Genomic DNA, 27,159 nt, shown 5'->3' on the forward strand with positions numbered 1-27,159 from the left:
CGCTAGGCAGCCTGGGAGCTGTAGTCTCCCCCTGCGAACCGCGGGATGGAAGGAAGCGGCCACAGAGGGGACGAGCAGCGTCGGGGCCCCAGGAGCGGCGAAGAGTCCAAGCAGGAACGGCTCAGGTGGCTGGTAGGTGTAGACAGCTGATGCAGACCCCCGCTCCGCCGGGGAAGCCTCGCTCTTAACAGAGCCTCCGTGCGCGGGAAACGCGTAGCAGCCGCTAGGCAGCCTGGGAGCTGTAGTCTCCCCCTGCGAACCGCGGGATGGAAGGAAGCGGCCACAGAGGGGACGAGCAGCGTCGGGGCCCCAGGAGCGGCGAAGAGTCCAAGCAGGAACGGCTCAGGTGGCTGGTAGGTGTAGACAGCTGATGCAGACCCCCGCTCCGCTGGGGAAGCCTCGCTCTTAACAGAGCCTCCGTGCGCGGGAAACGCGTAGCAGCCGCTAGGCAGCCTGGGAGCTGTAGTCTCCCCCTGCGAACCGCGGGATGGAAGGAAGCGGCCACAGAGGGGACGAGCAGCGTCGGGGCCCCAGGAGCGGCGAAGAGTCCAAGCAGGAACGGCTCAGGTGGCTGGTAGGTGTAGACAGCTGATGCAGTAGGGTATTCTATCTTTTTCGCTACTCTACGTTATGCTTTTTGGCATTTGTGTTGTGGGGTCTTTTACCCTTTGTGTTATAGAACATTACGTCACAGTGTATGATACAAAATGCTACGAAATGTATTTCTTGTAATGTTACGCTTTGGCTTACGCTTCAAAATGTTTTATAATCACTTTTTAGGGGGTATGGGGGATATTGCTGTTCAAATGTATGTATCTTATCCATCCTTTCTTGCTTTAATGGTTCTTTCTCCTGCGATGTTTTGTCTTTATTGCTACATCTGAGAGACTTTACCATTATTCATTTTTCTTGTTTATAGTTCTTGCTTGATGTTTTATTACTTTCAATTTTCGTTTTCTTTGAAGAAAAAGGGATAATGTTATACCCTACTTAGTTGTACAATATGTACTCCAGCCCTGCTGCCTCTAGCTGCTCAGCCAGAGCGTGAGATGGTCATGGAATGTTGGTGTGCCTGTGATGCGTGGAATGCCTGGGTGTCTGAGTGGATGAGTGTTGGCAGTTAGAGATGGGCTGAGCAGCTAGGCAGCTGCTCCTGGTGGGGCTGGTACCACACTAGGCTGGCTGGATTAAAGACAGATGTGGCCTGTACTGGAGTCTGAATAAAGAAGACTTAATAATACCTCCTGGCTCCAGGTGTCAATCTTCATAGATCACAACCAAGGCACTCCCTTCCTTCTGAAGATAACAAAATTTCAAATTTCAAAGCTGCACGAAGGGTTCCTTCCTCTCCACCCAAGAGTGAGCTCCCCCACCTCAGAACCACCGCCAAAGAAAAGAGATAAGAAAAGTATAAACCTAACTCCAAGCGACAGGCCTGGTAGGGCTGCAAGAGAATTCAAGTTGCAAATCCGACAAAAAATACGTTCTTCAATTGCCTCGAGAAAGCCCCAGCATCTTGTATCCAACACCTCACACGCATCACATAATGAGCGGCAAATTTCAACCCTGAAGATCGACAGAACGTAGCTAAAATGGCGTCTCCCATACAATTTATATAATCTTTTGAGGGTATTTGCCTGGGAAAGGGCCCTAAAACCAGTTGAACTTCTCCCTTGTACCCTTCTTACGAAAAATCAAGATTTTACTTTGGAGATGTTTATTTTCGAGAAGTGGACGTATGCATACTTTGTCGAGGCAGAGAGGCGTCATTGCAAGCCAATAGGGGTTTTGTTCTTAGTCAAATGGCTTGACAGATGATTGACTCTTGAAATCTCACAGTCAAAACTTCAACTCTGCTTCCTCAAACAATCATGTTGTCACTCTTACTGCCAATATACCAAATTTGGGTACCTCACCATCTGAGGCCTATAAAAGACACAATGAGAAATACCAAGAAAGTCTAATTTACGAGTAAAGTCTACAGGGTTCCAAACACAGCTCAGGGTGGTCACTGGATTCTCTGCTCCAGGTCATTCCACTGTGGTCCTTGAAGCACCTTTGTCCAAACACTTCCAAAGACTCTTTGAAATAAAAAAATACTTTTTCAGATTTTCAAGTATGTGATCTATTACCCAAGGACTTTTCAAGGAGTTCACCCCTTTTCTTCAGTGAGATTTAACACAGCCTCAATTCCTTCATCTATCTATCTTCATCCTTTAAACACCCCAAATTTAAAAAAGAAAAAGCCATTTGTTCCCACTGTAACACAGCATTGCAGCCCTATGCCCAAACTCCATTTCCTTGGCACACTATTGAAATATATTGTGACTCTCCAGATTGAAACCAGCATTGAGCACAGCCCTTTGCTTGACATCCACAAAACTTATTTTCATCCTACATGAGGCACTGATTCAATAATCTTACATGCTCACATATGATAACAATATTGGCACACTTATGAACCTGAATTTTTTGTAGTATTCTCGAGTGTTTAAGTACCACATCCTCTACATCTTCTCTGAAATAGGTTGCATCCAGGACTTTGCTTTTGCCGATAATACATCTTTTCTCTTTTACTGATGCAAAGTCACTCTTTTTTGATAGAGACTTTTAACCGCAAATTCCTCACCTTAGTATATTCCACAGGTGTCAGACTGGATCTGGAAAATCTTGAACATTATCTCTGGGTGCTGGTAGGTGGCATTGGCTGGCTCCGCTTCAAATCATCTGTGTCGGAAGTGACACTGCGGAGCCCATAAATAGGCCACCCTGGCGTGCTGACATCCGTTCCTTTCTTTGTGCACCACCCGGGTGGATCCAGAGACCTACCTCTGTCACATTTTTTTGACTTTTTGTCAACCCTTTTTTGTACATTTGATCCCAGTGTGCTACGGATATGTCCCCTAACACACGCATGGGTTTTAAATCTAGTGGGCAATGTCACAGACAGACGTCTGTGCCTGATCCTCGCTTGATCTGTCTCTGGTGCCTATGGTTGGGCCATGAACCCTAGGCCTGCTTCGAGTGCAAGTCAATGCACCCCATGGCGATTCATGAGGGGGCGATGAAGCTCCTGGTGGCACGGCAGAAGAGAGTTCTATGTCATTCCTGGTCCCGCGGAAGATCTCAGGGCCGCTATCAGAGCCATTCCAGTGAATGTTTCTCTTCTTACTCCAAAACATTGTCCTCGAAGTCGGGTAAGTCCAAAATGTACAACAAGAAGAAGTCAAAGCATCCCTCTGCTTCTCCATCCAAACGTCATGCTTCATGGCCCGCATCCGCACTCCACCTGAGGTGCCAGTGGCTGGACCCACTCTGCCCTTCACCGAGTTCGCTAGAGCGACTCCCGTCCAACTCAAAGTATTCTATTATGTCATGCATGCCATCTTTGGGCCACTAACTCTTTTAGGTGCACCTTCAGGCCCCACAGAGCAGAGAGGGGCTCCTGCTGAGTTACCTCCAGCTGGTTCTCCCCCAACGCCTGCTGGGCCCTATGGATCTTCCCCCAGATCCGGTCTGGTGCCGATACAGGACTACCACCCACCCCAGCCCCTGTCCTTCTGATGCCATCCCCAACAGAACCAACTTAATTGGACAATGAAGAAATTCTGATCTCGAACTCTGAGATTGTGCTGCCCCCATGCCGCTCAATGCTGACTCCTGTGCTGAACGGGCCATACCAATCCCAGGACTTACCACCTTGAGATAGACCATTCCTGTCTGAAGCAGGGATGAGGAAGAGGGGTATGGCCCCGTTGAGGATGACCCTGACCAGTAAGACATTTATTATAAAGGACTAGGTGATGCCAGTGGCCTGGGTACCTAACCAGACTCTGGCTGGCTTTCTCTGCCGGGCCCCATTTCTAAGGAAGGCACATCTTTTGCGACTGTTATGAGAAGGTCAGCAGAGGTCCTTGACCTGCCAGCGGTCCAGGTCAAGACCAATGTTTTGACAGAGGTGCTTCATCCAGGTGTATACTCTGCTAAGCCACTGCTTCCCTTTAATGAGGCCCTTACTGACATTTTCCTGGAGGCTTGGGCTAAATCTTGCACAGGGGCTCCTTTGCATCATATGATTACCCGTCACTATTCTCATGCCCCATGAGGCCCAGCCTTTATCTCCCAGCATCCCTCCCCCGAGAGCTTGGTGGTGCAGGTCTCAACAGATAAGGTTAACTCATGCACATTTCCTTCGACCCCATCGGATAAGGAATCCAAGAGGCTGGATACTTTTAGGAAGCAAATCTTCTCTTCTACCAGCTCGGTCGTACCATTAGTGAATACTGCCTCTTGGACTGATATTCCCATGCTCTATGGGACTCAGTTACGCAGTTGCTGCCCATGCTCACTGAAGAAGGCTCAGCCATCCTGAACCAAGCATTGGTGGATTGTGGGACACAGCTAATTTCACCATCAGGTGTCGACTGGACACCACGGAATCCCTACGCATGGCCATGGCCTCTACGGTGACATTTTGCCACCACACCTGGTAGAGGTCCAATGTTTTTTTTGGCAGATCTCCAATCGTCCCTGATTGACATGCCCTTCGATGGCTCCCGCCTGATTGGTGACAAAGCTGACATTAAACTTGAGCATTTTCTGGATAGCAAGGCCACCACCAGATCCCAGGGCCTCTGTCTGGCTTCTGGCCCACGGCAACAGTCTTTTGCCCCTTCCGTGGCCATGGCTGGGGCTCCCATGAGCATTCACAATACCAGCCTTACACCCAGGCCCAGCTGGCTTCCCAGCCTTTTCGTGGTTGGGGTAATGGATCCTCCAGAGGGCACGGGAGCCATGCTCAGTGCACTGTCCAGTTACCCGCCCCTTCAGCTCCTACGGCCTTCAAGCCGCTTTAGAAAAGCCCTCCACCCAGCGCAGTCATCCAGTTGGGTGCAGAATCAGGCACCACCTGCTCCAATGGAGCAAAATAACCTCTGAAAAGTGAGTGCTCCAAATTGTGCTTAGGGGTTATGCCCTCCCATTCGTGGAAACTCCTTTGCCTTTTCCACCATTCCCAGAACGACCGATGGAGGGGGTGGAGCCATGGAGATGGTGCTACGATCAGAAGTAGGACATAGTTTCCCACTCCACTCTGGTGTCAAAAAAGGACGGTGGCCTCTGCCCCATACTAGATCTGTGCCCTCTCAACCCCATACAGAGGAAAGAACAATTCAAGATGCTCACCTTGGCTCAGTTCTATCTGCCCTTGACCCTGGAGTCTGGATGGTAGCGTTGAACTTGCACAGCGCTTATTTCCATATCCCGTCATGTAAGCTCACAGGCCTTACTTGTGGTTCTAGGTAGACCACGAGCATTTGCAGTTTTCTTTGCTCCCCTACAGCCTTAGCTGTGCTCCCCAGGTGTTCACAAAAGTGATGGCATGGTTGCAGGACACCTTCGGAGGTCAAGGGTTCCAGTCTTCTTCTACCTCGATGACTGGGGGCTCAAAACAAGCTCGCCCCAGGCAGTTGTCACTCACCTCCAGACTTAGGTAAACCTCCTGCAACTGTAGGGGTTTACTAACAAACAACGCTGGGACGCCCTGTTGCTGGGGCAGCCATGCGCTTTACAAATGAACCTAACATAACATAACATGACAAAGTTACACCTGACTCCCTCTCAGACACTCCCTTTCGTCTGAGCCATTCTGGACATGGTGAAATCCACACCTATCCTTCGGAGCGAAGAGCCCAGGACATTTGGGCTATGATCCTAATGTTTCAACCTCAATCCTGGGTTTCACTGAGACTGACTCGGACGCTGCTCGGTGGCCTCCCGCATCCTGCTGGTAAAGCACACCCAAAGGCACATGTGGGCTCTGCAGTGGTGGCTGACGAAGTGTTATTGTGACAGTGGCAGACCCCTCTCCCTTTCTTACCTGGAGCTGACAGTGTTTACTGATGCATCACTTCTGGGTTGGGGTGGCCATCTGCGAGAGTTGGAGATCAAAGGACTCTTGTTTCCAGCAGAGTTTCAGCTCTATGCCAATCTGCTGGGGCTGATGACAAGCCGCCTGGCATTACTTCCATCCATCAAGGGAAGGCTGGTGCAGGTATTCACGGACAACACCATCACCCTGTAGTATTGAAAAAATCGGGCGGGTGGGGTGGTGAAACCTGTGCCAGGAGTCTCTGCACCTCTGGACTTGGCTGGAACACCAGGACATCTTCCTGGTTGTGCAGCACCTAATGGGATCCCTGAATGCCAAGGCAGACAAACTCAGCTGTCGATTGCCATACAGATCACAAATGGCATTTACACCCAGAGGTGGAGCAAGGTCTATTCTGGTAATGGGGAGAATCTTTTCTCGATCTGTTCGCTTCACTGAGAATGTGCAATGTCAGCACTTCTGCGTGTTGGAGTTTCCAAAGCAGTTCTCACTTGGCCAATACCACTCCTGCCTCGGATTCTCAAGAAGATCAGGTCCGACCATGTCCAAGTCATCTGAGTGGCACCGTATTGAGCATGGAGAGTATGGTATCCCAAACTCTTGTGTATGAGAATCCATCCTCTGATCAGTCTGCCCCTTTGGGAGGGTTCTTTGCTGCAGCAGGAGGGCAGGCTCCTGCACCCAAACTTGTGTCTGACCTTCCTCCTGAAATCTGTGATGTTATCTTGGCAGCCAGGTGTCCCTCAACTAAGACTGTATATGACTGCCATTGGGACAAGTTCGCGGCTTGGTGCTCCTCATGTCAAGTGGACCCCCTTTCTGCATCTCTGTTGGGGGTGCTGCTGTTTCTGTTCTGGGCACTGTTAAAAGTTATCTTTCAGCTATTTTGGATTTTCTGCAGTTGCCGGATCAACCCTCCCTGTTCAAATCACCAGTTGTGTCACATTTTTACAAGAGTCTGAAACATTTATTCCCTCCTACCCCTTTTATTATGCCCAATGGGATCTAAATTTAATTTTGACATACTTCATGTGTTCTCTCTTTTCCCCCTTGTACAGCTGCTCTCTGTGGCTGCTGAAAATCAAGACTGTATTCCTAGTGGCCAGTTCACTGGCCAGGGGGGGCTAGTCAATTTTAAGCTCTGCCGGTTCACCCTCTATATAACAGCTTTTACAGGGACAAACTGGTTCTTCAAACATGTGCCTCTTTTCTGCCAAAGGTGGTCAGTGACTTTCATGTTGGCCAGAACATCATGCTAAAAGAACGATTGATGGACAGAATACAGAACAATGTCATACATTCACCCCAGTACAGAGATCTGGGCCTAAATCCATCGTTTTTTTGCTCACCATGCCATTCAAGTTTGGACCCAGCCATATGCAAATCAGTCTTGACCCTGTGCCCAATGGAAACAGTCCAGCCGGAACTGCTAGGCCAGGTCCTCCCTGGACTGGAAACAAGCATCCTAGGACCGGTTTCGGGGTTTCACCCTTCTTCAGCCAGGATAGCTTAATTCCAGTGGCAGAACATCATGCTGCCAACATTTTCACCACACCTCACACTTCTAAGGAGGAGAAAACACTCTTCCACCTGGACCCAAAGAGAGCTCTCTCTTTCTACATCGATCACACCAAAGAATATCGGGTGGATGATCAGCCCTCCATTAGGTTCACTGGAGAGGAAAAGGGCATGGCAGTGCGGAAATGGACCACCACTTGATTGATTGTACTCTGCATCAAGATCTGCTATGTAATAGCTATTAAGCAGAATCATGAGGGCTTGCAGGCTCATTCCGCCAAGGCCACTACTACTGTGTTAGCATACAGGGTACCTGTCCTGGACATCTGCCAACCTGCCATGTGGGCATTACTCCACATGTTTACGAAGCATTACTTCTTGGACAGCCAGGTCCATCGAGATGGGTATTTTGCCTGTTCGGTCCTCCAGGATTTTTTGGTTTGAGTTAGTTTGCAGACTTTGTTATTTATTCAAAGGTGAGGAGTTTGCAGTTAGAAGTCTCTATCAGAAGAACAAGCTACTTACCTTTGGTAAAGCTTTTTCTCGTGGAGACTCTATCTAACCACAATACCAATGTCAAATATACCCAGATCCTGGTCAGAATGTACAGAAACTGAGTCTTTTCTAGAACGTTCTGTCAGAACACAACTGTTGAAACTGTGACAAAACTGAGACCCAAGGTTGTTTAACAACATCTGGTCTTATGAAGAAATTCCATCCTCTTGGAAAAATCAGCAATTGTCCCATTATACAAAAAGAGGCCTAGAGATCTACCAGAGAACTATCATTCAATCTCACTGCTCAATGGTGTAGAAAAGTCTTCATGAAATTGATAGTGTCTCGCCTAGACCAGTGGATGATTGAAAAAGATCTAATGTCTCCATTACAATCAGGTTTCAGTACGGGACAGAGTACAGTAGACAATGTAATGAGATTAAACCTCATTTGGTCAAAATACACTGTCCTTCAAAAGTCATCGTTATACTTGGTTTTTATTGATCTTCAAACTACACTTGACAGTGTTGATTGCTCCATTTTATGGCAAATTCTAAAGCAACAGGGAGTCCCATACAAGCTTTTAAACCTTCTATTTGCAATGCATTCTGGTACAATTACCCAGGTGAAATATAGCACAAGGGTTGAACTTACTGCAGAGATACCAATAGAATGGAGCGTCAAGCAAGGCTGTGTGTTAGCAACAACATTATTTAACTGTTATACAAATGACGTTGTAAAAACACTGACACTAGACATATTAAAAATGAACAACGAGCCAATACCAATACTGTTCTTCATGGATGATGCCGCATTAATAACTCACACAGAATTATGAATGCACGGTCTCTTGGCAGGGTTCGAGTCATTTTGTGCTTCTAGACGTCTCACCATTAATGTTGGAAAAACCAAAAATGTGATTCTCAAACAAAAAAACAAACTCAGAGCAACTTTAGGGTTTATAACAAGCCATTGAATTTTGTGACCACCTTCGATTATCTGGGTATCTGGCTGGACAGCAAATTGTTGTGGGTTGGCCAGGTATCCAAAAGTAATACTGTTCTAACCCAACCAGCAGGTGCAGTATTGAGATTTGCTAAATCATGTAGAAACTTTTCCATAAGCTCTGCTACCCTGCCATACAAAATGAAAGCCAGGGCTGCTTGTACATATGGTTCATAGATGTGGGGGTACAGAAAAAAGCCTTCAATTCAGATCACTGAGAACAACTTCTTTCGGCGATTACTGCATCTGAGTCGTGGAATACTGATGAATGCGCTGCAAGCAGATCTTGGAGATTGAAAAAATCGAGGACTGCATTGGATTGGAATTTGCACCAAAGAGGAGTTTGGCTGTTATAAAGACATTTGCTTGACATTATGAAAAGCCCCAAATTATTGCTCTTTACCATGGCTTGCCCATATATCAAATGTCCTCCATAAAATTGGACTGGAAGATCTCTGTATCAAATTGGAAAACATTACCAAAGCAAGCCTTGGACTGGTAACATAAAATTGTCGGTCCTATGTAGATCAATTAAAAGAATGCCGTGCAGGTTCTCTGCTTAAAAACTTTAAGTAGTATAAACAAGAGTGATGCTTTGAGCCATATCTTTTAAGCGGAGAAAAGATCACTTTATGCCCCTCGCATCAACTGTTCGTAGATGGTCATCAGAGCCTGTCCACGGAGCAGAACTATGCCAATGTTCTTTGGGAAGTCAAGAAACAATCATCTACTCATCCACACATGTTATTTACGTCCGCTTTTCCTGAAACATAAAATTAGACTGTGCAATGAAGCCCTAGCCTTTTGTAAGAGAACAGAAGATAGGAACATTGTATCAGCTGTATCAGCCTATATTTATGCTGCTTGGAAGAGCAGAACCTGAGCTGGAAAAATACTGCCTATGTTTTAAATTGGTACTTTAAACTTATTATCAGACTTTACCTATGTTTCTATAGCAAACTTAGTATATATAAAAGTTGTGATCTTAACAAACCTCTCTCTAGACCTATGTTGTAACGGTTTACGTTACGCGGTTGTAAAGGATACTGCAATGCAGAAAACTTTCTTATCGCTCTTGATGTTAACTTCACACACTAAGATGCTGACTGTGTAAAGGTCCCAACTTGAGCTCTTATAACCTGTTATTTCTCTTGCTTGTACAAATATACCAACCCTGGCATCTTTTGTCGTATTCTAACATATTAACTGCACTTTAGTGGTACTAAAATGCAATAGACTCAAATTCTTTTTATCCTGTTCGACACCGTTTAACAATTTTGATGCTGGCTTTTGGTTTGATCTTGTAATCTATCAAATTGAAGATTTTTAATGAGCATTTGTAATTTTATCTTTTGCAACTTTAAGACATACTGTGTAGTTTAAATGTAAAGGTTGTGCTTTTATTGTCATGTCCTCTATTGGCTAACCAAAATGAAGTTTTGGGGCTGGTTTTGAGACCCAATCTTCCAATTCTATGACAACTCTCGAACTGTATCCCAAATTTCAGTCAAGAACCTTGGCATTAACCATGACACTGACCTCTCATTCACCATTTACTCCTAAAATGATTTAAGACATTAGGGGGTAGATTTACAAAAAAAATGGTGGAGCGTGGTCTAATGCCAAATTTGGCAATGCCGCACTCTGACATTTTTAAAACGCAGAAATGCGCTGTATTCACAAGAATAGAGTGCAACCCCCCTGTGTTTCCCCTAGTGCTAGTGCTAAAAAAGCTGCCTGCCGCCATGTTGCCTGTGCTGCATGGGAGATTGTTTATGAGCAGGAAGGAACACCTTCCTGCACAGAAACAATCATTAAAGGGGATTGGCTCTTTCTCTGTGAGATGCAGAATACAGAATACATGGAAAGAGCAAAATACGAGGGCAAATTAAGAATTTCTCCATGTATTGCCATGCTAAGATAGGTATTCCCTGGTGTTAGTTTTTGGCACTGCCTCAGCCTTGTAAATTGCAGGGCAGAGTGAAAAAAGCAATAGACGTTGCGCTGGAACACCCACTGCAACACACATTGCACTCCCCTTTGCTTCAGGGGACTGTGGCGGAAAGGGGCATATTTACAAGGTGGCGTTATAACGCCAACTTGTAAATATGTGAAATGGCGCTACGCCACCAGAGCGTCAGAAAAAGTGATGCTCCGGTGGCGATAGGGGCTTGAAAATATGCCCCTAGGTTCATTCTGTTTCTTCCAACTCCACACACTGCGGAAGATCTTCCACTACTTTTTTTCTTTACAGAGTGGCTTCTTAATGCACTCAAGTTGCCAAGACTTGACCATGGCATCAGCATATTGGCCCCTCATTGTTTTTTGCCGTGGGCTTCTAGTCAAACCTTTTGGCCAGCCCTCTGCTTGGTCGTAAGAGCAGAAGTACATTGCACCATCCCTGTCTGCTCTCCACTTACTGCCTGTTAGTAACCAAACATATTGTGCTCACGTTGATTTTTGTTGCCAATCACCGCTTCAGTAGGCCACGCCAACCACTCATTGTAACTGAATTCTAGCTCTACAAAACTTGCCGGGCACCCCTGCTCTTCCTCCTAACTGTGTTTTCTGAGGTCTCAGTCCAGTGGGCAAGCCTACGTCAACCTGAAGTCTAAACTTTCACCCATTCTTCTCCAATGAGTGTGAAACTCTGAACCACCTGTCCTTCTGGAAAATCTTAAAACCCAGCTCTTCAACCTGCAACAATCCCTGACATTCATCACCTCAGCTTCCTCATCCATTCTTGGGCCCAGAACCAAGGCACCACCTCACCGGTGGACATCATTCTACTAAAGGTCATTCTTTACATGCTAATAATGATGCTGACAATAGCGCTAAAAAGAATAACAACGTTATAGCCTAAAATCGAACCTTGCATTGTAGTTTTCAGCAGGGCCAGCTTTAGGGGCAGTACGACCGGTGCAGCAGCACTGGCCGCTGACCTGTGGAGGGGCGCTGACCTCAGGGGGGGGGGGGGCGCTGTGTTTAGCAATAACTTATTATTGGAGAGATGAGGGGGACTTATGTCCTGTGGGAGTCAGTGGCGTAACGAAACCTGAAGGGGCCCCCCTGCAAAGTACATGCAGGGGGCCCCCACACTCTGGATCCAGTCTGAAGATCTCAGGCTAGGGGCCTGCCAGTGCCAGAGAGGCCCCTCCCCACACCACAGGGGCTGTGGGGGCCTTTGTTACACCACTGACCCACAAAGACTATGTGTCATGGATCCCCTATTGGCTGATTGGACTGCCTTGGTATGACAAACAGTGAATATGAAAGCCAACTAATGAAAAATACAAAAAGCATACACCAAAACTGCTAGGGTTCATAGTAAATGGAAGCAATAAAGTTGATGATCAAGTACAATCTATTGTTGCATGTCCCAAAGTCAGAAACACTAAAATTCAATGCGAGACAACGCAGATGGTATAAGATGTCAACTATATCTTAATGAAACTGAGGACACCTAAAAAAATAGAAAGAAAAGTCTGTTTTTAATGGCTAAGATAGAAGCGCAACAAGATCATAATGAGGCCAAGAGGGGTTGGAGTCTGTAGTAAATGAGCCCTTAAGGCTGTGGTCACCAGGAACGACATTTATGTTGAATCAAAGGCTGGATTTAACCATAACAATAAGGTGCTAAAGGAAAAAATGTTTTGTGGGGACAATGCAAATAACGGCATCTTACTCGAAGCCCGAACGTAAGCCATTAAATAGGAGCACACTGCAAAAATCTTTGCAACCATTCCAAAGATGGATGGTATTTCAAGAACAGATATTAAAGCATTCAGGTGTGTATTTAATGCTAATAACACAATACACAGGTAGCCTTCTACTCTCTGATAATGTGAAAAATGGCAACTGACATGGAGGGAGAACTGTGTTATGTTGTCATGCCAATAGCCTTCAATCTTGCTAATGATAACACTGGAAAGATGGAGGCAGAGCCCTGGGGCAGCTGTAAGCCCTTTTTCCCTTGCCAGAGGAGCAAATATATAGGACTGCTCATCAGTTGAGTGAAAGGGAACTAATACAATGCACAAAGAACTATAACCATAAATGATAACATTAATGTTGCTTAACCCCTTCCCCACTCATGACGGAACCACTCCGTCATGAGCCACGGTCGCCGTATGCTCATGACGGAGCGGTTCCGTCATGCTGCGGCCGTTGGCGGCCGCGCCGCCCATGCGGCGCTAATTCCCCGCCTGTGCGGGCGATTAGCGCAGTGGGCGGAGTCATGACGGAACCACTCCGTCATGAGCACAGCTCAACCGCGGCTCATGACGGAGTGGTTCCGTCATGAGCACTGCGCCACCGCGCTGCCCCCAAACCCCCCCCAGCGCTGCGGCGGAATTCCCGCCGCAGCGAAAGGGTTAAGTGACAGAACTGTAAGCAACCAGCATTATCCTATTCAAAACAAACATGACAGATTGCTTCCGGAAAATTGGAAGAAAGTACAAACATGAAGAAAGCAACAAAGCGTGAAATATCAGAGAATATCAATTTCACAATTGTCTCATAGAACATATTTGGGGCTAATCAACGGATAAACTAAGTTGTCAAATATGAAAAACGTATCGATTGCTCTTTTATATAAGCGCAAGAGACTTGGTCCCTCACATCTCCAAACATGAATTGCTATCTCACTTTTCATAGTGCCCTTTCTTGGGTGCAAAAGGGTGCCCTGCAATTTCGATTAAACTTACATTAATATGTGTGTGTGCTGTTATAACACGTTCGCTAATAATATACTAATACTGTTGGCTCAAAAGTAATTGTAAATGTTTACTTCTCTATAGATGAATTGCCCACAACTGAGAGAGGTTGGAAACATAAGATGAATTCTGCCCAACTCTTTCATTATTACAGGAGGTGATTTCAATAGACGAATGAATGAAACTGAGCTAGATGAAAATGTGAATGATGGAAAGGCTGGCAACCCAGTATTTCAAACTGCTAGAAGGTGTAATGAGGAAAATATAATATGGATCTTGCGCCATAACACTCCCTCAATAGCTGCTATGTGCTTGAAAAAAAATGTAAGAGTGGATATTTTATTGTTAAAAGATTCCAGAAAATATTATCCTATTATTTAATTAGATATAAAAACAACCAAGAAATTGAAAATTTGCTTTTGCTGTCAGAAAATATTTAAAAGGCACATGTAGATTAGGTATTTTTTGCAAGGGATGCTTATCTAATAAAGGCATGTTGCAATGTTTGTATAAATACAAGGCTTCATAAGGAATCGAAAATATTTAAATGATGCACTCTGCCAAGAACCTGAAGATTTTTATTTATTTTTTACTGGGATTTGGCCTTTTAATTAAAATACAGAATACAAAACAGTAATCAGCATGTTCAAATTACACTTGTACACTCATGCCAATAGATCCGATTCAGGCGGAGACTTACGATGTTTGAGGCAAAAAATGGCTTTATTTTGGCTGTCTGCTACCTAAAATTGCCTTTCCCTTAATAGAGGTCAATAAGGGGAAAAGAATTCTCCCCATTATTATTTTTTTTTTAATCTCCCACTTTCGACTACTTAAATGTTGGCATGTATGCTTGGAGCAAAAATCTTCAAGATAAATGCACACATTTATTCAGCATGTGGCCACGCGTTCTAGACCACATTGCAAGCAAGTTGGTATAAGGACGATTGAAATGGATTTTAGTTCTCTGATGTGCTGTATGTCATTTACCTGATGGTGTTCAATTGTTATGAACATTCACCATATCCTGGGCGTCTGAAATGTTTGCTCAAATGCTAATAAACAAGTGCTTTAAAAATACAATGCAAATGCATGGCCACAGTCTGGCTGCATTTGAGCAATAGTTCAGTACAATAGAGTTAAGGGAAATGGCCATAATAAAAAATTGCATACCCATGGTGATTCCCAAGCCAATATATCCAAATCTGCTACCTAAGATAAACAGCCAAGTTCCTTCTTGTCTATGTCCTTTTACCCAGTCATATTGAGCCTGTTTGCCTCCACCCTACTTCCCGGCTTCCCACAAGACACGAAACAGAAAGTATCTCAATAGTGGCCTTACTGGAGTGGCCACCACTCTTGAGAGATTATCTAATATCTTGCTATCTACAGGGAAGTCCTCTTGCAACTCATACATGCAACAGTAATGTCACAAGTACAAAAGACACGTTATGACTCGTCGTGAAACCAAGTCCAACTTCGAACCATTCTCTGGCTTATCTTTCGTTGCAAAAGTACTGGAAAGCGTGGCAGCCTACCATATATCCTCAGACCTAGAGCTCAAACTCCCTGACATACTCTGGTACTGCAAATACCGTGGGACAGAACCGGACTAATAAATATAAATTATCTATTCTTCGAGCACAATAAAGTCCAATCTTGTGTGTCAATACTGCAGGGCACCGAGGAAAGTTTAACTGTACACGTCTGCTGAAGTGCTGGGATTCGCTTTAACCGACATCACATACTTCTTAAACGGCCCCAAAAGTCAAAGTGCAGTCTATATTAGCTCTGCATCGCATATTCAAATTCTGCAAACCTGGCACAATGTTTTATAAGCCAGAGCTGTCTGATAACAGTGTATCATCCTCGTGGAGCCACGTTCCCTTTGGTATCAGCATTTGGGAAGGAAGAGCAATGAAAAATCTCTCAGAATAGATGTCTGCAAGCTTTCACTCGGGTTTCATCGCCAGTTTGTCATAGTACGTCGTTGCCGTCTCCTACCTCAGACAGACTCACCTGAGTTATGATAGCAACGAGGTGAATGTAGAATCTTGCAGGCACTATGGGGACACTTTCATATGTTATTTCACATAACTATTCATCTGTAGCACAGATTGGTCACGAGGCTACGTTGAACTTGCGCACCATTTAATTATTGCAGAATAGCCTCTGAGGACCGGCCGGGACCGGGTGTGTGCACCATATATGTTATGTTATGTTATGTTATTAAAGTTTAAAAAGCGCACGATTACCTTACGGTGTCCTGGCGCTGAGCACTGATAACCTACGCTGAAGGAACTAAAACTGAGAGAAAAAACAAGTTTTAAGATTTTTCCTGAAAAAACTGAAATCAGAGGCATTTCTCAACATGAAAGGGAGTTCGTTCCAGATCTTTGATGCCACATGAGCAAAACTCCTTCCTCCCCAGTTAACTTTTTTGATGCAGGGTGTTTTCACTAGCTTAGCCCCGGCCGATCTAAGCATTCTGCCGGGTGTGTACCAGGAAAACTTGTCTATGAAAAACTCTGGTCCCGTCCCATTCAAGGCTCTAAACACTATGCACGGGGCTTTAAAACGAACTCTCAGGTGGATGGGAAGCCAGTGCAGTTTCTTCAAATCTCCTTTAACTGACACAGTCCTGGGAGTCCGGGTCAGAAGCCTGACCGCGGCATTTTGAATGACCTGCAACCTATTTTGATGTTGAAGTTGCATATTGACTTAAAGGCCGATACAGTAGTCAAGACGCGATAAAATAAGTGCAGTCACCACCGTGCGAAGGCACCCCTCAGAAAGATATGTCCTAATTTTTCTGATCATTCTGAGAACCATAGCACATCCAGATGTGACCCTGCTCACCTGGTCCCCCATGTTAAGTTTAACATCCACCACCACTCCCAAGTTTTTAGCTTTAATACAAGGAGTGGGGCAGAGACCAAGCGAGTCAGGCCACCAATCAGGTGTCCACATCCGAGGATTATTGCCAAAACGCATCACTTCTGTCTTAGCTGAGTTTAGCTTAAGGCAGTTAGCCGACATCCACCTGGAGATGGACACCATGCATTCAGAAAAGCGAATGCCCGTTTCCTTTTCAGCTCCCTCCATCACAGACAACACAATTTGCGTGTCGTCTGCGTATGAGGTGAGCTGAAACCCAAAGGATCTAATAATGCCAGCCAGGGGTGCCACATAAATATTAAAAAGTGTAGGGCTAAGGGATGAGCCCTGTGGCACCCCGCATTGCAGAGAAAAAGGATCAGAGGTGTCACCGTTTAATTAGACTATTTGTGATCTATCCTTAAGGAAGGAAGCTAGCAGATTCCATGCTTGTCCTTCTATCCCGATCTCTGATAACCGATTTAGCAGTACCTTATGATGCACGGTATATAATTTATTAAGAGGCTGGGCGTGCGCACCATCATGACGAAGAGGCTTGCCGCTTGCTGGCTTCGCTGCTGAGTGAGGGAGCAAATATTTTAAAATAGACATACCTGAGCTTTCTTTCCATAGTAAGGAAAATAGTCATAGCTGAAATTTCCACCATTTGGAAAGTATTGAACCGGTCCAAGAGCAGCACTATTCTGTTAAATAGGAAACAAAACACATTTGTCAGGATACAATTGATCCTCTCCAAATCAGTGCTCTTGTCTGCTTAAATCAGAGTCGTTCTAATTTAAAATCAGTACTGCTGGATGTTTACAGTGGTAGACGTGAGGCCCTCTGATAAAACATACCACCCTCTCTAGGTGGGGTTCATCCTCCTATATGAGCACATGGGTGTATGCAAATTCTATTAGAGGTATGGCTCTTTCTTCCATGTGTGCTGTGCTTCTTTTATGTTTATGTTGGTTTGTTTACTGAGAATGTGCAACAGTCCTTTAAATCCTCTTATTCCCTCTTTATTGTGTGCACTACATGTGTTGTACCTTTCTTGCATGTGTGAGAGAATCATGTGTTGTTCCTCCTGGTACTGCCACCTTCTCTTTACTTATACTTTGAATTAGGGAAAGCTGGGCTGCTACTGTCCATGTTGTACCTTTGCTGTGTTGTAAAGCTTGGTATAAAACTATTACACAAAAGACAAAACAGTTCATAATGCTAATGCTCGTTTTAATGCATGACGTTAATGAAAGAATCAACCCTCAGAAAATAAGAGTAGAGAATACTTTCGATTTTATGTGTGAAACAAGCAGATTTTGGAATGGGGTAGATAACTTTGTAACACAGTATAACACATCCAGCCACTTGTGGCATTTTAGCCGACATCACTTTGCATTCTGGGGCTTTGAGCCCATGAAGAAAGTGTTAAGCCAAAAATAAAAGCCCCAGAAAATATGCTGTTAGCAGAAAAGTGAGGAATGGCTGATAAATCATAGTGCATTCGACAGACTAGTGAAATGCTAAATAAAATTACACTCCTGACGTTCTGCCTTCTTTTCTTGAGGGTTGACAACCCAGTGGATGAGAGGGCAGAGGCAGCCTTTCAAATGCAAGCATGAATAACTCACTGGTAATGGGCTAGCATTAGGACTCAGTGGGGGCAGGGGGAGGAAACAGCATGCTAAAAAGACATTGGGGCATATGTACAAGGAGTTAACGCTGCTTTAACAGCACTTTTTCGATGGTTCGGCGACCTTATAACCTCGGTTAGGGGCAGATTTCTGGTCGAAACCGTCCATAGAAATGATCGCCACTTCTGTTAGCGATAATGACATGCAAGGAGGCGTTCCAGTGCAAAAACGGCCGCAACCCCACTTCACGATATTTACATGGGAATTCTTGAAGGTAGAAGGACCACAAAAACTCCCTCTAACTGCAGTTAGAGGCAGTTTTTTAAGACCAGAAAATAGCTGGTCTTAAAAGTGGAGATAACACTTGGGGCCTTATTTCAGCAGGTTTTGGTGCTGGACAGTGCTGCAAGCAATGTTGCTGCGCTGCCCTGAGACAAAACTACAGGGCAGGAATGCACACCATCAATAAGATAAGAATAAGATAGTGCACATTCCTGGGCCTCAGTCATGAAAAGTGTTGCAGCGCTGCGACAAGACAGCGTTGCAACACTTTTCACTACGCCCTTCTTGCGACACCATGGATGCTCTGTATTCACTGGACAGCACTCCATGACACAAGTAATGACAGATATGTCTGGAATCCTGACGTATCTGTCTGCGCTAAAGTCATGCATTGCTGCAGTTGTGTCACAACCATGATGCAACTCCAGCAATGCATGGGGCCAGCCTATCCATATGGCACTGCGTCTCCCTTACTCCTGCCATCAGACAGGTGTAGGGTACTGATGCAGTGCCGTCCTACAATTGCTGCAGTGAAATCTGATGGACTTCACTGTGCCACTCCTATGTAGCATGTCGTGTGGGAACGCACACCCTGCATACATCATACCTGATGCAGGTATGATGTGGCACAGGGCTTCACAAGGTCAGGCATATGCCTACATGCGTCACATTGCAAATACGGCGCAATTTGGTGCTAGATTTTGCCTGGTCTGTTCTTGAGGGGTGCCAGGGTGTCGGCGCAGTTGGAGATCCATTGGTGACGGTTGCACGCTGTAGTGTTATCGCCTGTAAGCGTTGGCTAAGTGGTGGAGCTGTGGGAGTTGACGAGAAGTTCTTCAGTGGCCTTGATCCAGCTGCGAGGGGGGACGATGATGGCGGTGGTGTACGGTGGGCATGGTGAAGACGTGATGTATAGAATGATGGTCAGTGCAGGAGAGTCCGGTGGTGTGGCTGTAGTTGAAGTTCCCGCTGGTGGAGGAGATTTGCTCGACCATGTGTCCTGCTATGTGGCTTGCTGCGGTGACCAGCTGCTTGAGTCTGATGTGGGCGAGCTTCCCCAGGAAGGGGTGGTGTTCTGGTCACTGGGGTTGTCCAGGTGGAAGTAGAGTTCACTGAGTAGGATGTCGTCGTGGATGGGAGAGCCTGGGGTGCAATGAGGTCTACAATGGTATCGGAGAATGGGGGTCCATGGCCTGGGGGGCCTGCAGATGAGGGTGCCGCAGAGGATGGGGTTGGAGTTGCTCGGATTTGGAAGTTGAGGTGTTCCATGGTCACTGATGGGTCATTAGAGTGCATGGTCAGTCGGAGTGTGCTTCCGTAGTTGATGGCAATGCCTCCTCCTGGACGGTCCTTGTGGGTGATTTAGTAGCATGCAGTGATGGCGATGGTGATATCTGGTCCGGAGCAGTGGTTGCTCCTGGCAGGCGATGTGGTGTCCAGGGTTGATGGCGAGGTGGGTGCTGGCGTCGTAGCGGTGGAGTGTCCGAGAGGAAGGGGCCTTGGTGCGGAGGACAGTCTAGGGGCAGATGGATGCAGATGGGCTTGCCTATGGCTTGCCTTTGGCACGGGAGACGTCCATTACAACGCAGGCATTACATTGTAATGCCTTTACAACGCAACTACAACAACGCAAGTGCCTTTACATCGCATTGCATTCCAACGCATTGTGAGATTAGTAATGGTGTTTTTTAAGTTTTATGGTGGGTATGGGTTTCGGGGGTCAGAGATTAAATTTGGGGTGTGATTTGGGGTCAAATATGAATTTTAGGGTGTGTTTTGGGGGGCAAAGATGAATTCCCGGGTCCAGGGTGTGTTTTGGGGGGTCAAATAAGAATTTTAGGGTTCAGGGTGTGTTTTGGGGTGCAAGGGTTAGTTTTAAGGTTGCACTCACTGAAGTGGGAATAGTAATTTTTTCATCTCCACCATCCAGCACTTTCCCTACTGTTGCAATATGCGTAGTATTAGAATGCATTGTAATGGAATGTGATGTAATGGTATGCATTGTAACGTCATATGTATCTTTGGCACACCAGTGGTACACCTGCTGTGCATGGGCGCGCAGCACCCGCCATAGAGAAGTGCTGCTGGGGGGACTGGACAGCTGGGAGGGGGAAACGCTGGAAAAGACACTGGATGGGACAGGGACGGCGGGGTGTGTGTGAGCGGGTGTTGTAAATATTTAAATGAAAGACATCTTACCTCGAGGCCGGGTCCCGTGTCTTCATTGCTCCTGCTCTCCTGAGTCTGATTGAAAGCAGTTGGGTGATGCTCTTCCGTCACTGCGGATGAGCCGCTACTGGGGGTGCATCACACCAGGTGCTAGGCCTTGGCGACTTGAGCCCAGGTCCTCCTCAGCTACGCGTCCCACTTTCTCCTTACCTGGACATTGACACCGTGGCACAATCAGCTGCACTCTCTCCAAATCTGTGACTCAGCCAGCAGGAGCCTCAGCCAGGTGGGATTTCATAATCCTGGGTACAGCAGTCATTGCCACGTCCGCTGGGGAACCTCCTGATGCAGGTGATGCAGCATGGCCCCCTTAGGCGTGAAGGTGCAGCGCTCCCACCACACAAGTTTGGCACAGCTCAGGGGCCTCACCCTCCACAGCGTCCGGCAAGCGCAAATTAATCCGGCCTGTGATACAGAGAGGCGCCGCCAACGGTTGGTAATCCCCTCCGTGCACCCCGGTGTAGTGGTGGATCGTAGTATGCGATGCAGACATCCCTATGTTGGTGCGCAGGAGCGCCTCTACCATTCACAGCTCCAAGGGGCTCAAGGGGGTCTTCTCACACAGGTCAGCAACGTGTCTCCGTGCGCCCTGCCAGACTTCACCACCAGGTAAGGGCAATCGCTGCATCTCAATGTCTACTGTCACGGCTCATCAACTCCACAGCACCTCCGCATCCCACTCCAGGCTCCAGTCACAGGACCAGCGAGGCATCCAGGCTCCAGACGCACGACCAGCGAGGCATCCAGGCTCCAGACGTAGGACCAGCGAGGCATTCAGGCTCCAGATGCAGGACCATCAAGGTATCCAGGCTCTAGAAGCAGGACCAGCGAGGCATCCAGGCTCCAGACACAGGACCAGCGAGGCCTCCGGGCCCCACGGACTGTCCGCGCTTTCAAGGTTTTGGATGCCATGGTGTTGCGAAGAGTGGGCAATGAGAAGTGATGCATCACTGGTATTGCACCGCGATGCGCCTCTTCATGGATGTAGCCCTGCATTTCCTCTTCCCCTGGGACTCTGGCTGGTCATCCTGGATGTTGGGGTGCTTGAGGGGGTTGTTGATCTGTGCTGCACTTGGCCCTGGCTGCTCCATTCTGCATTCCATAGTTTTTTTGCCTATTTCTCATTGGAGGTCGACTGATAGGCTATTTTTGGATATAAAGGCAAAAAAAACTCACGCTGGGCTGACTAATGTGCGTTTTTTTGCCGCTAATGGGCCTTACGTTGGTTTTTGCCCACTAACACCGGAATTCCTATCGCCATCACGCTAATGTTACCGGCAGTTGTCACCACTGATCCCTGAAGCTATCGCCATGTAGCGGCGTCTTGTAAATACGTCGCTAACAAGGCAATAGTTTTCAGCGGTACACAGCGGTAAGAAAAGTGCCGCTAACTAGCGTTAGCGGTATTTATCGCCAATCCTTGTACATATGCCCCATTGTTTGCTAGAGTAATAAGAGCAGCCAAGATACTAGGAGAGGGAAACTAATGTGCTGGCATTTCCAAGCGTCTGCCTGTGACCCTGTCTTGAAATGGTGCAGCACGTGCTGCCTCACGAGGGCTGCCATTACACTGCACCATCATCACAGAGGAAAGTGGCATCCATTTATATGCAGGCAGTCCCTCATTGTGCCATCGGCATCCCACGGGCCTGAAGCACTCCTATGTGAGATACATCCTGTAGATCAGTGCTTCCCAAACTTTTTAGAACCACAAACCACTTTTTAGCAGGACAAACTTTCGTGATCCACCTAGCTTTAATGGACGTGATGCATGTGAATATTTAAATGTAATTAAAGCGTTGTGTGGCAGCGTACTGTCATTTTTAGAAAGCACATTTTCAGTTAAAATGGGCAATAAATTTACACAGATATTGTTTTACTGATAAAATTATATTGTACACAAATGATAATGTGTGGAAATCGGATTTCAGTGAATATTTATCATTTGTGCATTACCAAGATAAAGTGCCTTGATTTGTTTTGACCCGATTATTTGTTTTCATCACACTCCAGAATTACAAAAAAATGCTTCAATTTTGCTTTTCGAACTGCTGAATGTGTACAGTTCATCTACAGCTATTTACATTTTGTTGCATATTACAAAAAGCCTTTCCTTTCACATTCTCTGTACCTCAGCAAGATTGCCGTATCATTCACTTTACTTCTCTCTCTCTGACTGCAAAGTGTGAGGACTTTGTAAACACCAATCCCCATGTTAAAAACATAAGCAGCAATTTGTCAGAAGACCTAGCCTTACATTTGACCTCTTTTGCAGCAAATATGAAAAGATAAATACAGAACTTAAAGGCATAGTTTTTTATTGGACTTTCACAACCAATCATGCAATGTGTGCGTACAGCATATGTGCAGTACCACAGATACTATGCTGCATTTTCTTGAGAGTTGTTGCTGAAGCAAACTTTGGTGAGCAAAGTTCATTGCTAAAACCATAGGTACGAATAAACGACAGGCAAGACTTACTTTAGACGTGCAGTTTACATAAGGGGCAGTCGTGTTTCCAGGGATAAAACCTATAATCTGTGAAGACAAACATACATTCTGAGTTAGATGACCGTTACCTAGTTTCAAAAAGCACATTTCTTCAACGTTTGAACTGACAATGCGTGAATGCCACTCCTGTCTAGATACATTTACTTATAGTCCCTTTACTTGATCACACCCTGGATAAAGAAAACCAAATGCATAATTTTCACTGAAACATGTATGCAGACCGGCTTCCTGAAATTGAATGACAAATTATAGAGAGTATTAGACGTCAAGACAGACGCACCAACGCGAACACATAGGGGCATGTTTACAAACCCATTGTGTGGGCGGTGCATCACTTTTATTGACGCTACGGCGACGCAGATTGCAGACACATATCTACTTTGGGTGGCTTTTCCTGGCCTCGTAGATATGGAATACGGCAAAGCAGCGCAAGTTGCGGTGTTGCCTTACTCTGCATCAAAGAGGCGTTCCATGGACACACAACAGCCATGGATTTTGATGCATTCCCAGATTTACAAAGACTTGTAAATCTGGGAATGCATCAAAAGCCGATGCCTACCTAGGGAAGGCATAACGAGAAGAAATAACTTTATTTCTCATAGTTTTTCCTCTTTCTATGTGTACTGCATTCTGCAGCACACATAGAAGGAGAAAAATGCCTACATTAATGCTTTTTGGTGCAGGAAGGTGCAGTAGGTGGCAGTGTTTCGCAATGTGACACGCTATTTATATTTTTAAGGGTAATTTAAAAAGGGGGTTTGGAGGATCTCCATCCAAAAATAAAAAATAAAAAAAATAGTTCCAAACCTGTAAACAACAAATGTAATTAAAAATGTATAAAGAATTGATGTATATTTTTTTTAATGTAGGTGGCAGTTTTAGACTGTGGCAGGATTTTTCAGTTAAAGTAAGCGTGGCAAAAGTATGCATGGTAGTGAAATACGTAAAGGTGTTTCAAATGTGAGTGAATGTAAATGTGTGGTACTAGTATGCGTTGTAGAATCTGCAATGTAAAAAAGTGCGCTGTTCCAGCCTCTTGGATTCCCGATCCGGGGAAGCGGACGGGAAGGAGGATTGGGAAGTAGAGGCCTGGATAACCAGGCTCTCGGGCGTGGGGTGTTGGGACAGAAAACTGGGGTCGCCCAGAGCAGGGCGGTGGCGCTGGGCCACGTTCCCATCCACAGGAGGTACTGTGGAGGGCTTGGACCAGGTGCCCTTCAGAACGTCCACTAGTGCCTCATTGAACTGCAGCAGAGGCTCCGAGGACTGATGTCGGTGACAGGAGTCACAGGCTTTAAACCCAGGCATCCTACCGGCACCAGTTCGAGTCGAGTAGACAAAAGAGTCCAAAAAGTTTTAGTCAAAAAGTGACTAAAGGGGAAGCTCTTCCCGGATCGGCGCTGTCTTGCGCGGAAAAAAGAAGAACTGACGTCAGCGCGCGAGGGCGGCATCTAAGTACTCCGATGACGTTATTCCGGCAGACGACGGACGCGGAGCCGCAGACGACGCCTAGCGACGCGCAAGGGGTATTGCTGACGAAAAATCTTTCCGGATCCAGCCTGATGCCTGGGGATATTCTAAGGTGAGGAATCTAACTAACGTGTTTCTTTCCGATATCATGATACACAAATATCGTGATGCAGGAATATCGTTGACAAGAATATCGATTTTCTAAGGTAAGTAATATAGATGAAAAAAATATCTATGTCGTCATATCATTTACCAACATATCTATGTTGTTAATATAGATGTTAAAAATATCTATGCTGTTAATATCGTTTACAAAAAAATTGCTTTTAACAGTATAATTTTTTTATTATGTTTTGTAGTATAAGTTTTACGTGTATATGTTATACATTGTTTGTATAATTATTGTAATCTTTATTTAATATTGTTTGTACATTTTTTGTTGTTTTATAATTTAATTTAATAGTTTATTGTCATTTTTAGTGTTGTAGCGGTTTGTGGGTTTTGTAGGGGGCAAAGAATGGGAAGTAATTTAATTATACCTAATTAATAATTAAGTTGTAATTATTATTAATTATTTAATTGATCATGAATTATGTAAATGATGTAAGTAATTAATTTTTTAATTTATGCTTTAGGTGTGGGTTGTGGGGTTTATAGTGGTACAGGATGGGAAGTAAATGTAAATTAATAATTGATTTAAATTATTATTAATTATTTAATTGATAATTAATTATGTAAATTATGTAATTAAGATGGGCCTTCTGGACCTTCAATTATGCCATTCGGCAGACCTTCTCCAATGAGCTGCCCTGTGGTGTGAGGACGGTCCCAACTGGGAAAAAAAGCTGTTGGACCGCTTGACTGTGCTGGACGAGCTTCCTAAGTTACTCATCCATGGTCATAGGCTTCTGTTGGGCACACCATTCCTCACCTCACAGTTTGCCCAGGCCTGGGACAGGGCAGTCTTGCAAGTTCTGGGATGAGTGTCCTAGGCTAAATCCTCTCAATCTGGTGGCTGCACCCATTTGTGTACGTACGGGGCTCTATGGATGTCTCAGGATGATAGGAGGGAAGCTGTCAAAGAGCAGGAGGTTTGTTTCTAAATGACACATTCATGACCCTGGACGAAGTCGGGACTCATTTAGGAATAGGTCAGGAGCAATTTCTGCAGTATGCAAGCATGTCACTTATGGCCCGGGAGATTTGGATGTCCTTCCTGGGAGAGTCTAGTGAATCATACATTCTACAGATGATATTAGATCCCGGCTCCCCCAGGGGTGTCATCTTCCGACTATATGCCACCCTCAAAAATGATAGACAGACGGATATATCATCTGCATGTAAATCTTGGGATAGGGATCTGGAGTCCCCACTCACTGATCAGGAATGTAAGCAAGTTCGGGCGCAGGTGCAAGAGTTGGCCTGCAATGCCAGGTTTGAATTGTCGCAATTTTGCTACCTACACAGAGCGCATGTGACACCGCAGGTCCTACATAGAGTTTACCCAATGCGCTCTGCTGAGTGTGCACGCTGTGGTGTAACCCCGGACACATTTGATCTTGTCACATGGGACTTCAGGCTGATACAGCCCTTTTGAACAGAGATAACACAGGAGGTGGACAGAACGACAGAATTGAATGCGGACTTGACAAGTTGACATTGCCTATTGAGTCTACTGCCTCTCCCTAAGAAAGGCAGAAAAATTCAGTATAGGTTTGCCCAACTGGGACTGGTAGTGGGCAGACTGCGTATTGCCATCCACTGGGCTAACCCGGCTTCTCAGATGGAGGATAAATGGCAGACTAATTTCCTGGAGTGGGCAGTGGCAGAAGAGTGCCAACTCCGGAAAGTCCGCTTGGATGAAAATGCAGACCGGGATTTGGAGCTCTGGACTGCCACAGTGATGACTATTAGTTCTGCCTCAAGCACACCCGGAGGCGCGACCGCTGCTGCTCACACATTGTAGTGGCTGCCAGCCAGGAAACTGGAAGTTGTCCCTTAACTTCTGCTTTTAGGATACTTATGCTGGTTAGCCATTGGTTCATCTATTTCTGCATGAATGTGTTGTCTGCAACACCTCTCCCTTCCAGGGACTTATAGTTGAGTCCTCCTAACTGCTTCTCGTGAAGCAAACTGATGCACAAACCTACTGCTGCACTGTATCAAAGAATCTGTGTTTTAGTTTTTTAGGGAATCGCTGTATTAGTTATGCTTTCTTTCCCAGCCTATTCTACTACACATCATGTACTGTTTTGAATGTGAATAAACACATTACGCCCCCTAAAAAGTGTATTATTAAGATGTTTTTGTAATTATATATCAGTTACGGGTTGTTGTGTTTTTAGGGTTACAGGGTGGGAAGCTAATTAAGAAATAATTTATTGATAATTATTACTTTATAATAATTATTTAATTGATAATTATGTTAATTGTGAACTTATCATATTTGTTAAATTACATTTTAAGTGTGTGTTTAGTTTGTAGAGAAATGGGGAAGTGATTTAAGTAATCATAAATAAAGAAATAATGTATT

At 45.5% G+C, this 27,159-nt stretch overlaps 1 protein-coding gene across 1 annotated transcript in view; it reads right to left on the minus strand.

Annotated features, from left to right (window-relative positions):
* Window positions 1-27,159, minus strand: part of ATP4B (ATPase H+/K+ transporting subunit beta) — a 113,938-nt gene that overhangs the window by 25,279 nt on the left and 61,500 nt on the right. Inside the window, exons 5-6 of the mRNA XM_085622735.1 lie at window positions 23,127-23,183; window positions 17,115-17,204 (exon numbers count right to left, since the gene is read on the minus strand). Of these exons, the coding sequence (XP_085478861.1) occupies window positions 17,115-17,204; window positions 23,127-23,183 (147 nt within the window). The remainder of the gene's footprint in view (window positions 1-17,114; window positions 17,205-23,126; window positions 23,184-27,159) is intronic.

The sequence above is a fragment of the Triturus cristatus genome, chromosome 8 (assembly GCF_964204655.1).
Source record: "Triturus cristatus chromosome 8, aTriCri1.1, whole genome shotgun sequence".
Taxonomy (NCBI): Eukaryota; Metazoa; Chordata; class Amphibia; order Caudata; family Salamandridae; genus Triturus; species Triturus cristatus.